Source organism: Triturus cristatus, chromosome 9, assembly GCF_964204655.1.
Source record: "Triturus cristatus chromosome 9, aTriCri1.1, whole genome shotgun sequence".
NCBI classification, from domain to species: domain Eukaryota; kingdom Metazoa; phylum Chordata; class Amphibia; order Caudata; family Salamandridae; genus Triturus; species Triturus cristatus.
The window spans coordinates 460,334,051-460,350,714 of record NC_140592.1 but is presented as its reverse complement, the minus strand read 5'-3'; the positions used below and the strand labels follow the sequence as shown (position 1 = coordinate 460,350,714).

Below are 16,664 nucleotides of genomic sequence, written 5' to 3'. Positions count from 1 at the left end.
TAAAAGGGGGGTCCCAAAACGCGTTTTTCCCATGCATTTTTCCATAGGACCTTTAGTCCGAGCTACAGCCCGAACGGCTGAACAGAATTATGTGAAATTTGGCAGAGATGTAGCCCTCAGGTCAGGGATGTGCCTTTTGAAGGTCTCGTGTAAATCTGTTCAGTATTTCCTGAGAAAATAGCATTTAAATCAATATATATATCTGTGGGCGCGCTCCGAGCGCTTACGGTAAGCTTACCGTACGCGTACGGTGCCGTGCGCGAGCGCGATTCTGATTGGTTGTTAGATCAAAGTAAACATTCGAATCGGTCGAAACCAGGAAGTATCGGCCGCCATTTTCTGTCTCTCGCACTGAAAAACAAAGGTTGATAACATGAAAAGGGGGCAACGAAGAGAATTGCAGACCCCCTAGCGTTCGTCAGGGGGTTCACGAAGGACCAAAAAGTATGAAAAATAAATTTAATAATTGTAAAAAAAAATCGCGGAGTGCGCGTACGGTAAGTTTACCGTACGCGTACAATAAAAAAAAAAAAAAAAAAAACAAGAATTAACAATCACATTTAATATATAAATCTAAGGACCCCCAAGAGAGAAAAAAACAATTGATATTTTGTAAAAAATGGCGAGGCGTGCACGGTACGAAATGCGCAACGTGGGCGCTCGGTGCGCGAAGCGCACCGATTGCCCACTGTGCGCGCACGGTGCACGAAGCGCACCGTGCGCGCAAAAATTAAAAATAAATACATAACTTAGCATTTAAAAAACCGTACAAATTCACTGAAAAAACCATAGGTTTCACACACGTTATAGTTAGGGATTAGCATTTAAAAAACCTTGCAAATTCACTTAAAAAACCATAGGTTTCACACAAGTTATAGTTAGCTGTACATTTCACTCGTAAAAAACCAATGAAATTCCACGTTATAGTTAGATCAGGTAACTATAACTTGCGCGAACGCAATGCACAATGTGTCATTTCAGATGTCATCATTGATGTCATGAGTGATGTCACTGACCATGTCATAAGTGATGTAATATGTGACGTCATCAGCAGTGCATTGCTTTTCCTTGTTGCTGCAGGGGAACTGGTTCTATAGCGTGCTTTTGTAGCATTGCTAAGACCTCTTGTTGCAATAGTATGGTATGTTCCTCTGACATTGGTCTGTGTTTGGGTGGTATGTTGGGTGGGGTAGATGTAAGTTCCAGACAGTAACCAGAATGGATAATTTGCTTCACCCACCTGTCTGTTGTGATGGATTCCCAGACAGGTAGTAACTGTGATAATCTGCCTCCGACTGGTGTTAAGTGGTCCGGAGGCAGGTTTAGGAGGTCACTGTTTGGGAGTGGTGGAGGTACGGTTGTTGTTGTTACCTCTACCTCTGCCTTTAGTATTGTTTCCTCTATATCCTCCTCTGCCTTTTTGAAACGTGTTTTGAGAGGTAGTTTGGAAAGTTTGAGAGGTTTATGTGTTATTCCCTCTCCCTGTGCCTCTATAGGAGGATTTACTAAAGGAACGTTTGGATTGGTAAGACTGTAGTGCACCCATAGATTTAGCTGTGTCAGTGTCCTTTTTCATTTTATCTAGTAGGACATCTGTTTCAGGCCCAAACAGGAAATCGTGGTTAAGGGGTTGATTGAGAATAGTGGTTTGCACCTCAGGTTTGAAACCTGATATGCGAAGCCAGGCGTGTCTTCTTAACATCACGCTTGTATTGACTGTTCTAGAGGCTGTGTCAGCTGCATCTAGAGCACACTTTATCGAGGCGTTAGTGATGAACTTTCCTTCTTGGATAAGATCAGTTACCTGTTGTTTATATGGGTCAGGGAGATGTTGTAGGAGCTCCTCTAGTTTGTCATAGTGTGCTCTGTCATATCTAGCTAACAATGCTTGTGTGTTAGCTATTCTCCAGGTGTTGGCTGCTTGTGAAGCCACCCTTTTCCCTGAGGCCTCTAGTAGCTTGGACTCTTTTTCTAGTGGTGCAGCATCGCCAGTGGTTTGTGAGTTTGCCCTCTTTCGGGCATTGGCAACTACTAAAGAGTCTAGCTGCAGTTGACCCTTGATGTATGTAGGGTCTGAGGGTGCTGCTCTGTATTTCTTTTCCAGTCTAGGGTTGAGTATTCTAGCCCTAATGGGGTCTTTGAATATTTCTGGTGCATGTTTTAAAACTCCTTTGAGCATGGGTAAAGTGCGGGCACTTCTTTCTGTGATTGGGAAGGTGTCCAGTAAGAAATCCTCTTCCAGAGGGTCAGCATGCATATCTACCCCGTGGAAACTAGCAGCCCTGTCCACTAACTGATGAAATGCAATGGTTTGGACGGGTATGGTGTGGGGTCCAGAAGAGGTGTGTTATCTGGTGAATATGGGTGTCCCCATGTGTCCAGGTTGGGATTTGGGTCATCAGGATCGTCATAAGGGTCCTGTGGATCATTATCTGTGTCGTCATCTGGGTCCCCAACAGGCTGTGGAGGAATGGGGGGTGTGTATGGCACATAAGGTAGAATTGGAGAGAGAGGAGGAGGGGTGACAGGCCTAATAGGAGAAGTAGCAATGTCCTTCCTTTTTAGAGGAATAGGAGAGGGCAATGCAGGATGAATTTTCCTCTTGTGGAGTACCACAAGGGTCTATGATGATTGTTTTCTGTTTTGGATCGACAGGATCCGGAAAAAACAGCTCCTCCTCTGTATTTGGTGGTTTCGGCACCGAAGATTTGTGGTGTTTTTTGGTGGGAGCCGAAGGGTTTGTAGGCTTCGACCTATCTGGCTTGGGAACCTTCTTTTTGGTCGGTTCGGGAGTTTTCTTGACTTCCTTTCTCGGATCGACGGTTTTCTTGGGTTCGATCTGTTTTTTAGGCTTGGTGACCTTTTTGGAGTTGGTAGTCTTTTTCGGGTCGATTAACTTTTTCGGGTCGATATTTTTCTTGGGAACGACCTTTTTCGACTCGAGAAGCTTCGGCTCGACGTTTTTGGGAACGGTCGAGTCTTTCGCCGCCGGAGCCGGAGTCGGTGCCGTCTGTGTTTTTCTCGGCGCCGAAGGCATTTTTGGTGTAGGGAGGTACGGTTTGCTCGGTCCGGAGCTACAGGAAGGCTTTTCTGTTATCTTCGGAGCCGGGCCCGAGGGTGGGGCTTCCGAAGGGATATTTCGATCGTGACAAAGGCCTTGTGGCCATGTCTTGACCGGAGCCTTATGTGGGGTGATTGGGACAGGGGCATCGGTACTCACTTGCTGCCCCGATGGAATTGGGTCATCTGAGTCCGATTCTTCGACTGTGACGAGCTGTAGATCGTCCGAGTCCTCGGCATCCGAGGGGTCGTCGAAGATATCGTCCGGTTCCGGTGCCGCTGCTTGCCGATGCATCGCTTGTCAATGGGCCCTTCGGTTCCTGATTGTCTTCTTGGAACGGAAGAGTGCGCAGGCCGAGCAGTCTTCTTCTCTATGCTCCGGAGATAGGCATCTGTTGCACACCGGGTGATGATCCGTGTGTGGGTATTTAGCACCACACTGGGGGCATTTTTTGAAGGGGGTCCTTTCCATGGGCCCGAGTCGAAGTTGGCGTCGCAGAAGTACATCAGATCCCGATGGCGGAAAAAAACAATCTGACGACGGAGGAGCTGTCCATGCGCACTGTAGTCCAGGGCAGGAGTCACCTATCTCGTGAGATCTCGAAGACTCTTCCAAGACAACAACGTGCAACATCCGGACCCAACACTAGGCGGCGATCTAATGCAATAATGTGACTGCAGCAGCTCATATGCCTCGAACACATTTTTTTTGTTTAACTTTCTGCAGGAGTCGCGCTGGACCCGTGGCTCCTGCGGAAACAAATACCAGGAACATAGGCTCCTGCGCTTCAGTAATCTTGAGTCCCCGGGTGGGCCAGGTTCCGGGGGAATGTGCAATATATGTAGGAGGGGGCACACGGGGACCCCTTCTAGGGCTTATTAAAGGCCAGAGGCAGCCACCTCCCCGGAAGCACTGTTTTCAATGTATGTGGGGGTTGCCCGCTCAGCAAATCCTGCACCCTGGGGACTGCCACCTCCCCAGGGCAAATCATAAATTAATTCACGGGGCCCAAGTGACCCCACCGCATCCCCAGGGTCCACCACCACTCTGGGGGATTAAAAAATATGTATGCTGGGCCCAACCCGCCCTGGGGACCGCCACATCACTGAGGCTAAAAATAACATTATAATGGGGTGGGGAGTGTGCAGCCACACCACAGCCACCACCTCCCTGGGGCTAGGTAATGCAATGGAGGGGGGCCCCCTTCTTTGAACCAGGACCCGGACCCAAATTTGGCCCAGGAAGGAGGGTACATGACCCACCTCCCTTATTACAAATAGGCCAGGCCCTGGGTGATGGAGTCCCCAAGGCTGAAATCAGCCGGGGAAGGGGGGTCGTGCAGCCCCCTCCTCTACTCTAATAAAAATAAAATAATAATAAAAAGGCCCGGCTCTGGGGGATGTGGTCCCCGGTGCCAAAATCATCTTAGGGAGGGGGGCCGTCTGGTACCCCTCCCCCATTCCAAAAAGGCCCTGTTACCTCTAGTAAGTTCCACACAGCAGGATTCCTGAGAGGTCATCGGAGGCCCCGCCACCTTTCTTCTCCACTCTCAAAACGTGCCTCCTGGCACACTACTGGTTGGGGGATGAAGTCCTCTTAGATGCTGGGGGTCTTTGGGCGCCAGGAACCCCTCCTACTACATCCAGTAAGTCCCACACAGTCCGACTCTGAGAGCTGGTCAGAGGGCCTGCTCCCTTTCTCCACCACTCTGCAAACGCGACTACTAGTTACAAACCATAGAAATTCACTCACAAAAATCAAAGATTACAGGGGTGTTATAGTTAGGAAATAGAATTTGAAACACCTTTGAAATTCACTCAAAAAACAAAATGTATAGTTATGGCCGGATTGGGAACCAAAACCGGCCCTGGCAAAATGCTCGGCCAGCCCCCCAGTGAGTTGGGGGTGCAGCCGAGCTGTTTGCCAGGGCCGGTTTCGGCCGATTTTGTTACAGGTGCCAATGCTGCAAAAATGGCCCAAAATTGGCCCCCACCCTGGCGGCCCACCGGTGAAACGCTCGGTGCCCACTACAGCCAGTCTGGCCCTGGTTATAGTGACGTTATAGTTAGGAAATAGAATTAAAAAACCTTAGACAATCACTGAAAAAAACAAAGGTTACAGGGACGTTATAATTAGGTTCAGATTTCACTCGTATAAAACCATGGATATTCAGCTGTTATAGTCACCTGAGCTACCCCCGCAATTCAATGCTTATGACCGCACATATTACATCACTCATGACATGGTCAGTGACATCACTGATGGCATCTTAAATTACATCACTGGTGACAGCATCCACAGAACCACACCCACTAACACACTCCTTTAACCGCTTGTACACCAACTCACACACCATCACAACTCACATACCGATTAGCAGACCATACCGGTACTCACACACTCAATCCTCCATAGAGCCACTCACACACCCACTCACTCACTCGTACAGCCACCACACAACCATTCACTTACCCATACAGCCACTCATACAACCAGTCACTCACCTGTATAGGCAGTCCCATTGTCACACAGTCACCCATACAGCTACTCACACACCAACGTATTTACCTACACAGTCACTCACACACCTACTTACTCACCCATACAGTCTCTCAACACAGCCACTCACTAACCAATACAAGCACTCACACAATCATTCACACAACTACTTACATACTCATTCACACATCCATAGAAGCCCTTACATACAGCCATTCGCACAGACAATCATGTAAGTGTAGCAACTCCTGCCTTCACCACTCTGCAGAAAAGGGAAATAGAAACAGCCAGGGCAGCATCAGTGGATCAGCCTTCATAGTATCGTGACCCAAGGATTTTTAAAGTAATTGAAGTTAATGGCCAAAAGATGACAGTTTTGAAATTTTAGACAAATGAATAAGGAGTACGATCGATGATGACTATATTATTTTTTAAAGTTTTAAAACATTTAAGGGCTCAAATTATTTCTATAAAGCAGAATTTGATGAGAAAGTATTGAAGGGCTTTAACGCTAACATCCATAATTTAAAGTAGGAAAATACACAACACTCATGTGAAAGAGAAATGAAGGAGAATGGGTAAGGCTAGACATGCCAATAGGAGAAACCAAAGGCAAAAATGCACAACATTCTTTATAATTGTAATATTACAAGTGCTACGGGATTCAGACACATAGTGTGCATTGACGATAAGGAGATCTCTGAGGCCACAGACCTACCGTAAGTGATTCCAAAATCTCCTTAAAAGTTATTCATTGTTTTACACATACTGTCAAAACGGAAACTAGTTTTACTTTAAGGAAGAGAAATTATCGTTTTATTCAAGAGATGCACTGTCAGTCATTACAAGTTTGCAACCTGCACAGCAATGCAGTCCACCCTTTCCATACTACAAGCTGTAGTTGGTAAATTGGCATTAAGCAAAAAGTAAAGAGCTCAGGTACTGGGAGATGGTACCGAACCTTATGGAAGAGGCATTGAGGCAACAGATAGATTGTAACATTAAACTGGCCCTTTTAAACATCTGGAGCCCTACCGACTTAAGTTCCAGGGAGCGTACCTGGGTCACTTTGGGGCTGATGGTGGAGAAACGCAATATTGCGAGATTGTGTAGGGCTCAGAGCCCACCAGAGGTCGAGGATTGGTACAAAGATAAGGACTGGTGTATGGTCACGGAAAAGTCCGTATACGAAGCCAGGGGGTGCCCGAATTAATGGTCGCACGTCTGGGGACATTGGGACACGTCAAGAGGTGAGATATGTGAACCTCCAGGGCCAAGGGAAGATATTATACAAGAAAGCTGAAAATGTCTTCATGGGGATGGAAAGTATTGTTTGTAATCGCTATGCCTTCAGTTGCACATATAATGTAATAGTATTGACAGTGAACCTGTATCGCGATACCTTCATTGTTCATGCCTTGATTTCAATAAAAAGACGTTTAAAAAAAAAAAAAAGTAAAGAGATCTTAAAGAATCCAAGTATGTTCTTAAAATGGCATGTAGTTCAGTAGCTTAGAGTTTGACCAATTAAATGAGTTACAGCCTGATTTTCTAAGCCTTAGGGTTCTTTTGGAACTTCTACAACTTTATAAAGCAGAAGAAGAACAAAAGTTACTTACCTGTAAACTGTGGTTCTCCAGTGTTGGTGTCTTTCATAGATTCACATGCTTGAATATTCCCCGTCGTCGAAGTGGGAGTCCCACGGTACATAACATAGCAATGTAGTAATAACATAAGCCAATATAGGCATAAAAGAAAGTAAAACCATAGAGTTTTTATGGATAGACAACTTGTCACTTCTATAACATATTACTGTCATTATGATTTAGTCCAAATTCCAGCCAATCAGGCGTCCGCACCCTCTTGGAAAGTTCTCCTCAGAGGCTCAGGCCCTCAGATTTTCGTAGCACAAGAGGGATATAGAGTCAAGTAGAAAAAAGAGCCTCTGAGGAGAGGAGGGTGGGTCGCCAGTGAATCTATGAAAGACACCAACACTGGAGAACCACAGTTTACAGGTAAGTAACTTTTGTTCGTCTCCAGTATTGGGGTGTCTTTCATAGATTCACATGCTTGAATAAGAGTAGTGAGCAGTGATATCAGAACAATACAAGGTACATAAGAATCAAAGCAACCACAATACCCACAATACCCAGTTCGAAAAGACTATAGGTATATAAATATAAACACATATATAAATATATATAAATATATATAAATAAACAACAAAAGTACCTTGTATACAGGAGGAGGGCTCACCTTATTTAAAAAGATTACGAAGGACTGCTTGTCCCACAGCTGTGTCAGTGTTGTCCGCAGCATCCAGACAGTAGTGTCTTGTAAAGGTGTGTCTGCTGGACCATGTTGCAGCTCTGCAGATGTGTTGAAGAGGCATCCCAGCAAATAGCGCAGTGGAAGAAGAAACCTTCCTGGTGGAATGTGCTCAAACAGTTGCCGTAAGTGGTTTTCCAGCTTGTTGATGGCAAAAGGCAATAGCAGTAGATATGCAGCGTTCTATTGTTTGTTTGGTGACCGGATGACCCTTTCGCATCCGTCCGTAGGCCACAAAAGGTTGGTCAATTTTACGAATAGTAGCCGTTTTTTAACGTAAAATTTGAGACATCTCTTGACGTCTAAAGAATGAAGCGTCTTCTCTGCAGGAGTTTGAGGATTAGGGAAACATGTTTTTAAAATAACTGGCTCATTGAGGTGGAAATCCGATGGCACCTTGGGGATAAAGGCCGGATTGGTGCGGAGCAAGACAGAGTCGTTGGTAAATTGAAGAAAAGACGGTTTAGTAGTGAACGCCTGTAAGTCACTAACCCGGCGAGAGGAAATAAGAGCCAGGAGTAGAGAAGTCTTCCAAGTAACGTATTTGAGATCGACCTTATGGATTGGCTCAAACGGGGGTTTCATGAGCTGTGCCAATACAATGTTCAAGTGCCAAGGTGGAGGTGGTCGACGAATTGGAGGGAACATTCGAAAAAGACCCCTGAAAAATTGTTGAATTACTCTTGACGAGTGAAGTGAGTTGGAGCCATCTTGACGGAACTGTGAGATTGCTGCTAGAAAAACTTTAAGGGTAGAGTACGAGAGGCCTGATTTTGCCAGGTGTAAAAATAAAGGCAAGAGTTGTTCTGGCTTGGAATGAATAGGATGTACTTGAGCTTCAATGCAGCATAGACAGAATCTTTTCCATTTGAGTTTATATGTTTTCACAGTTGAAGCTGCTCTAGCCTTAGCCAAGACCTCTCTACAGTCTAAAGGAATGTCCAAATTTACAAATTCATAGTGCTCAGGTTCCAAGCAGCTAAACGTAGAGATGCTGGATCTGGATGACAAATTTGGCCGTGTTTCATAGTCAGAAGATTTGGAAGAGGGCGAAGAATGATCTGGTTGCACTGTGACAGGAGCAGGAGTTCCGTGAACCCGATTTTCCGAGCCTACCGGGGGGCTATTAGAATAATGTGACAGGGTTGCTTCCTCATTTTTCGCAGAACTTTGGGGACTAGAGGTATCGGTGGAAAAGCATAGGCATATATTTTCGACCAGTTCATCAAAAAGGCATTGCCGCATGACTTTGGTTGGGGACGCCAACTTGCGTAGAACAGGCATTTGCGGTTCAGATGTGTTGCAAACAGATCCAGATTCGGGGAACCTCATAACCGAAAAATGTGATCCAGAGTAGGTTGATGTAATTCCCACTCGTGATTGGTCGTGGATGACCTGCTTAGGGAATTCGCAAGATTGTTCGATGCTCCCGGAACATGCACTGCTGTGAGGACGATGAGATGTTGAATCGCCCAATCCCACATTTGTTGAGCCTGAAGGGACAGCAAGACGGACCTTGTGCCTCCCTGTTTGTTGATGTAGTGCATGCACGTTGTGTTGTCCGTTCGGATCAACACCGAGGCTCCTCGTATGATGCTGTGAAGAGCTTTCAGAGCCAGAAAAATGGCCAGTAATTCCAGCAGGTTGATGTGCCATGTCTTTTGTTGAACGTTCCACTTGCCTTTTACAGTTAGTCCTTGCAAGTGCACGCCCCAACCCTCGAGAGACGCGTCTGTCGTGAGAGTGAAATTTGGAGTGTCCACCAGGAATGGACGTCCTGAGGCGTCATTGTCTTCGAGAGCCCACCACAAAAGAGCTCTTTTTAGTCGAGATGTGACTTTGACTATACCGCTGAAAGATCCCGAGACTTGAGCCCATTGTCTGTCCAATTCCTCCTGGATAGGTCTCATTTTCAGGCGGCAGTGAGGGACTAGAGGAATGCAGGAGGACAACATTCCTAGGAAAAATTTCAACTGTCGGACATAAACTGACTCTTTTAGACGGATGGAAGCTGCTAGATTGCGAAGGCGAAGACGTCTTTCGTGTGACACAAAAGCTTTTGCTTGCTTGGTGGCTAGAATGGCTTCCAAGAACAGTCTGTTTTGAGCTGGGAGAAATTGAGACTTGTCCATGTTGAATGTGAGGCCCAGGGATTGGAAGAGGGACCTGCAGAAAAGAGTTTGTTTGGATGACCTTGCCTTCAGCAGGCAGTCGTCTAAGTATGGAAAGATTTGTACTCCTTGTAGGCGAAGGTAAGCTGCCACCGGTGCAAGGACTTTTGCAAACACTCGGGAAGCGGAACAAAGAACTTTGAATGGAAAATCTTTTCCGGCCACACTGAATCTGAGAAATGTTCTGTGCCTTGGCAGAATGGGAAGATGAAAATAAGCATCTTGAAGACCCAAAGTTGTCATATACTCTCCTTGGGATAGAAAAGGAAGTACCTCCTGAAGGGACAACATGCGAAAAGTTTGTTTTTTGATGTATGTGTTCAGGGCACGTAGGTCCAAGATGGGGTGCCATTCTCCCGACATTTTCTGTATGAGGAAGAACCTTGAATTAAATCCTCTGCCCTTCTGTAGTTTTGGCACCACTTCGATCGCGCACTTTCTTAATAAAATTTTGAGTTGATTTAAAAGTTCCGGTTGGTGAGCAGGAGGGGAACCTTTTGGTGGAGAATTGGGAGGAATCTTAACAAATTCCAATGCGTGTCCCCTGCACACAATATCCAGAACCCATTGATCGGTAGTAATTAGTGACCATTTGGAGTAGAAGTGGGAGATTCAACCTCCAACTGGGACGGTGAATGGTGAAAGTAATTGTTTTTTGGAGGAATCCTTTCCTCTGTAAGAGGATTTACCTCTGTATTGTCTGTAGGACGAAGAATGCTGTTGTCTATAAGATTGCTAATTCTGGGAGGAGTAGCGGTGTTGTCCTTGTCTATATTGATTGGAGTTTCCTCGAAAGGAAGAAGAGGAACCACGTCCTCTTGCACCTCGAAAAGGCTGCTTTTTAAACTGTAGAGTTTCGAGAGCACGGGCAGTGTCGGTGTCCTTTTTTATTGTTTGAAGGGCATCGTCGATATGTTGGCCAAACAATGATTCACCGTCGTAAGGCATGTCCAATATTTTTGTCTGTACCTCTTGACGGAAGGACGTGGCCTTTAGCCAGCGCTGACGCCTGAGGACTGCTGCATCAGCCAAAATACGGAAACCAGTGGAAGATACATCAATAGCACAATCAATAATTTCCGAGGAAATTCTTTCTGCTTCTTGTAGAATTTATTTTTAATGCCTCTGCTTTAGACGCCTCTGGTATTAGATCTACAAGTGATGATATGTTGGACCACATTTGGCGGTCGTAACGACCCAAGATAGCTAAAGAACTGGCCGCACGAACTGTAGTTGCCGCCATAGTGGAAAACTTCTAGCCAATACCATCAAGGTGTCTACCCTCTCGGTCTGGTGGTGCAGATAATGGAGATGATAGGTTTCTGGATCGACGCTGTGCTGCCTGAGTAATAATGGAATCCGGCTTAGGTTGCGAAATGAGACAAGCAGGTGAATTTGCAGGGGCTTTGTATTTCTTATCCAGCCTCGGTAGAACAGCTGGAATAGAATTAGGATTTTGCATGAGCTTGAGGCCTTCTTGCCAAATAAAATCAATGATGGGAATAGAACGGACTTGTTTTTGAGGCTGATCTTTAAAATCATATAGGAAACAATCTTCCTCTTTGGTGGTCATAGGAAGGTGGAATCTTTTTGCCGCTCTTTCCATGAGTAAATAAAAACCACCTATGTCGACTGGTGGAGAATCCAGAGGAGCTGGAGCAGCGGGAGACTGTGTTTGAATGTGATAGTTGTGCCATTCAGAAAGAAGGGATCCGTCATCCAGCTCACCTTCTTCCTTATCTCCTTCATCATCATTCTTGTCGTTATTGTCCTCCTCTATGATTTGAGGAACATCGTGATGTTGAATTCTGGTCGCCGACGTAGGTGTGGCAACTGATTCTCTAGTAGGAAGAGGTTGTGGAGGTACTTGCGGCGTTGGAGAAGTCTGTACTGAACGTAGAAAATGGCGGTAGTAATCATCCAACATGAACTGGAGGTTGGAAATAAGAGATAAAGGTATCTGTGCCATAGGAACTTCCTGCGCAGGTTGTGTGTCACAAGTAGAAAAATCCTCTTCTTGTAGGTCATCATCATCAGAGTCCTGACATTTTATAAGAAGTTCAGAGGGACTGCGAGCAGCCCGAAATCTGTCGTCATCCTGTGATTTCTCATCGTCAGAAGAAAATAATTCAGCTGGAGGTTGAGAAGGAGTTTGAATTGCCATTAGGGTATCCAAAGAGGAATGTCGCCGTTAAAGCAAAGAGCTTGAAGCCTTGAATGGTATTAGATCCATGGATGCAGTTGTAGCCGTTACCGTCGACGATAGACGTCGTTGTTGTGACACCGTCGACGATGAAGCCACCTGCGACGACAAAGCCACCGTCGACGACGGAGCCACTGTCGACGAATGCTTTTTCCTATGTTTGCTTGCCACCATCGACGAAGTCAAAGGCACTGTAGACTAAATAGGTCTCACCTTAACAGATACCAACGTCGATGGTGAAGATGCCGACGAAAGGATCATAGCTGGCTTCATAGACACAGAAGTTCAAGTTGTCGACGTAGACGCGACGACAGCAGCTCTCGTCAACGGAGGAAGCAACAATGAGCTCGTCGAGGAGATAGGCAGTTTCTGAGGTAAAAACTGCGCAGATGGAGTCTTTGACGCCTGAGAATCAGATCTCGGGGGCGTAGAAGTTGCAGAAAGACTCAGAGGGGAAGAAATCACCCCTTTTGAAGTTGAAGGTTGGATAGTGGGCTTATCCACATGATGTTTCTTCACCACTTTAGGTTTTGGAGAAACCTTTTGATACTCACTGGTCCTTTTCAAGGATGAAGATGTCTTGATTGATGACTCACTCTCCACATCTGAGAGAGGGTTCTCTGAAGTCTTCAACTTCTGTAGCAACAGAAGGAGACGCACTTCTCTGTCCTTTAGAGTCTTCTGAGAGAAGGTTCTACATATTTTACAATGCTTTACCTGATGTTCAGGATATAGGCAATAGATGCATTTTTTATGAGGGTCTTCAGAATGAAGTCTTTGTTTACCACAGTTTCCACAAGGTCTGAAGAGGGATTTCTTGGTAGTAGACATCATAAAGCTAACTTTCTGAGAAGAAATGAGAAGAAAACTGAGCTTAGCTCAGGGAGACTCCCTTCACACGACGTGCAGTAGAAAATCTGAGGGCCTGAGCCTCTGAGGAGAACATTCTAAGAGGGTGCGGACGCCTGATTGGCTGGAATTTGGACTAAAGCATAATGACAGTAATATGTTATAGAAGTGAAAATGTGTCTAGCGATAAAAAAACTCTATGGTTTTACTTTCTTTTATGCCTATATTGGCCTATGTTATTACTACATTGCTATGTTATGTACCGTGGGACTCCCACTTCGACGACGGGGAATATTCAAGCATGTGAATCTATAAAAGACAACCCAATACTGGAGAATTTAAAGATAGTTTCAAGATCTGCAATTGAAATTGTTTCTGATGGCCCTGTTAGAACATGGTTCTGTTTTGGACGAGAGACTTCAAGCCTAAATTAGTTTTTAACTGTTGTTTTCCTTTGAACCAGGTAGGACCTTCAGTCAGATGCAATTTTTGGCCCTCAAAGCTGCAAATGAGGCCAAATTGCCTGGGTAAGACAAATTCTCACTTTGCCTAGGGTGGCAAAAATCCTTGCACCAGCAATGTCTGACTATTTTTGGTAAGAAAAAGTCTGCACTCCATAAAAATCAGACACCGCAGGAGTTGTGCCTTTAAAATCTGACGATCTTTGGAGTCCTTGTCATGTGAAAGCAACTTATAATACATGTGACCCTGTCAATGGAACAACCAATAATACACCATCAATCTTTCTGAGTTTTTGTGAGTCAGACTATAGGCTACGCTGGCATTTCTAACACCAGGCTTAAATGACTGAGGTCAGTAGGACATTGTACACATAAAGAGGAAGGGACAAAATAATAATGGGATGCACTGCCCTGCTTTGATTAGCCATGTACAACAGAAGGAATGCATCCAAACACGGACCCTGTACTAGCCTTACTGTTTTTAATGATGCACTAACAATCTAGATATTTATCTGCTGTCTTGACCCATACAACACAATTGGCTTTATATTCAGCAAACGTGTAATCTGGCTTCTCAGCCGACACACTAACAAAGCTTGTTCTCAGGCATGAAATAGACATTGCCGTTGTACACAAGCCTCTTTGTTAAATCAACCGGGGCTGGTGGCTCACTGGATTAATGAGTCCACTGCAGGGGCCTGTGTTCGACCTCATGGTCACAGGTTCAAATCCCGGTGGGTCCACTCAGCCTTCCATACATCTGAGGTCAATACAATGAGTACCAATGAGTTGGGTAATAATAAAAATCTGTTATTCAGCACCAAGATGCCTACGGGTGAGTATGCGTTTTACAAATACACATATTATTTAGGTACACATATTTTCAGAGAACAGAGTGCCAAAATTGCCAACAGGGAATAATTTGCTATGGGAATTGTACTTGTGTATGTCTACGTATTTGTAGAGCACAATCCTAGCTAGGGATCTAGGGAGCAAGAGTGTTGAACAAAGGGAGCCAGACCCTGAGTTGTGATTCAGCATCTTTTACAATGAAGCAGAATGTTCATGGATGACAAGTCCTGTCATGTTGTGCTGAAGTGTTCTCTCAAGAGTAGGCGCTTCAGCTCCTTTCAAAAGTGCAGAAATGCTGGGACTGTTCATTTGGGGACATTGTCAATACTTGAGGAGACTTGTCTTCTAGTTTTCTCTTGTGTGTGAGCGCATGGAGAAAATAAACTGTAGGGATTACAGCAGGATTCAAGATATTTGTTCTAACCTTGAAAGGGAGAAGCACTAGGAACAGATAGGCAATGCAAACATGTACGGCAGATAGAGCACGGTGTGGGCATGCCTAATAATTCTGTTTAGTCTTTCCTAATGGTATTAGTGTCCACTTAACTGAAGGGAACTGTCATATAAAGGAATCTGCGGCGAGAAAATAACATGTTATAGATGTTCTTTCAGCTGCCAATTTCTGGAGAAATCAATACACATTTATTTGATAATGGGCGCTTTTCAAAGCATGAGGAATCCACTTTTTGTATTGGCTCACTTAGTGCATTGAAATAGGAAGTTTATATTTCTGAATAGCCATTAGTTTCTGGAAAGTTTGACTGTCCACAGCACTACTGGTCATCCTGGCTATGATATATGTTAGGCTAGCCCCCCCACTGACACACATGGGCTGACAAACTGCTACCTTGGTCATTATCATTAGACTGGTTCTAAATACACAATCAAAGGTTAGGTTACTAAAATGTCTTACCCCAGCACTGACCAGAGCTGCTTCCTTTTCTTGCAGTTGCTCAACAATATCTGCCAAGGTAGCTTTCCTGCCAATGCACAGAAACATCAATAGTTAAAATCTCATACTGGTGTCAAGCTACACATTTGCATGCAAGTGGCAAAGAAGGTACATTCTGCGAAATAAGAATAGCCATGTCCTGGAACACTTGTAACAGTCTCCTGACCAATGTTTGCAAAGATCACCTGTTTGGTAAACCCGCCTAATCTTATTGTTCCAGCTTAGCCTCAGTTTTTCATTCAATAAGATCAAACTATCATTAGTACGGCACGGAAATGAAACTCAAGTAAGCATAACAACATACATTTTCTGAAAAAATCTTCCAATCATAGAAATCATACAAGAAGTTAAAATGGACATAAAACATTGGAAAGTTCTGGAGGATGATAGAGACAAGTTTGCAGTTTGTCAGCTTTTCAAACCTTGCAATAAGGAGGGAATCATACTTTCCTAGTGCAGAACAATTGTCGTGCCTACCAAGTAGAATCTACATTGTATTTATGATGAAACTGTTTGAAATGTAATACAGGAGAAGGCTTTTATTACAATGTTGTGTTTCCTGTCTGCAAAGCCAGTCAGTCAGTCAGCAGAGGAAGTAAATGACCTAGTGGCCATATTTACTCTTTCTTGTTCTGAAGATTGCAGTTGCTTTAAAAAGGTTTTTAGAATGTACAATTAATTAATCATTTAGTTAAAAGCCAAAGGAAATAAAGAAAGAAGTAAAGTAGCAGTTAACATCCACCAGCCAGCTTTAGAATTACCATCCACCTCATGATCATATTCCCTGTGATAAAAACTTGGGAGCACATGTACGACCGTTTTTAGCGATCGCAAACGGAAATTTGACCCGTTTGCGACTGCTAACAGCTTTTGCCATATACCAACCCTACTATGCGAGTCGGTAACCTATTATCGACTCACAAAATAGGGTTTGGGACTCGCTCTTAAGTAGGTGCATGCCAAGGGCGTACCTTTATAATAGCGAGTTGCAGGGGGATGTATGATTGTTTTGCAACCAGAATGAGTTTGCAAACAAATCACAGTTCAAGCCGCGGACCGTGCAGGTAAGAGTGGTGAGGCGGTGGGGCTGGGTTGGGAAAGGGGGGGTTATTTGACAGACGATCACAAGGGAAAATTAAATAAATAATTATTTCTCCCTCTTCGTCATTTGTCGCAATCCCCCCCACCCGGCCCCACTGCTCTTACTTGCACGGGCCACGGCTGCACAGTTTACCACCTACTTGAAGTAGGTGGTAAGCCACTCGCTAACGCAAACAAGAAGAGGTCC

General features: G+C 44.7%; 1 protein-coding gene across 2 annotated transcripts in view; it reads right to left on the bottom strand.

The window, feature by feature from the left end:
- SPTBN4 (spectrin beta, non-erythrocytic 4) overlaps window positions 1–16,664 on the bottom strand; it is a 1,597,753-nt gene that overhangs the window by 108,353 nt on the left and 1,472,736 nt on the right. For both annotated transcript variants that reach the window (XM_085625377.1, XM_085625378.1), the window contains one exon: window positions 15,338–15,404. In XM_085625377.1, the coding sequence (XP_085481503.1) occupies window positions 15,338–15,404 (67 nt within the window). The remainder of the gene's footprint in view (window positions 1–15,337; window positions 15,405–16,664) is intronic.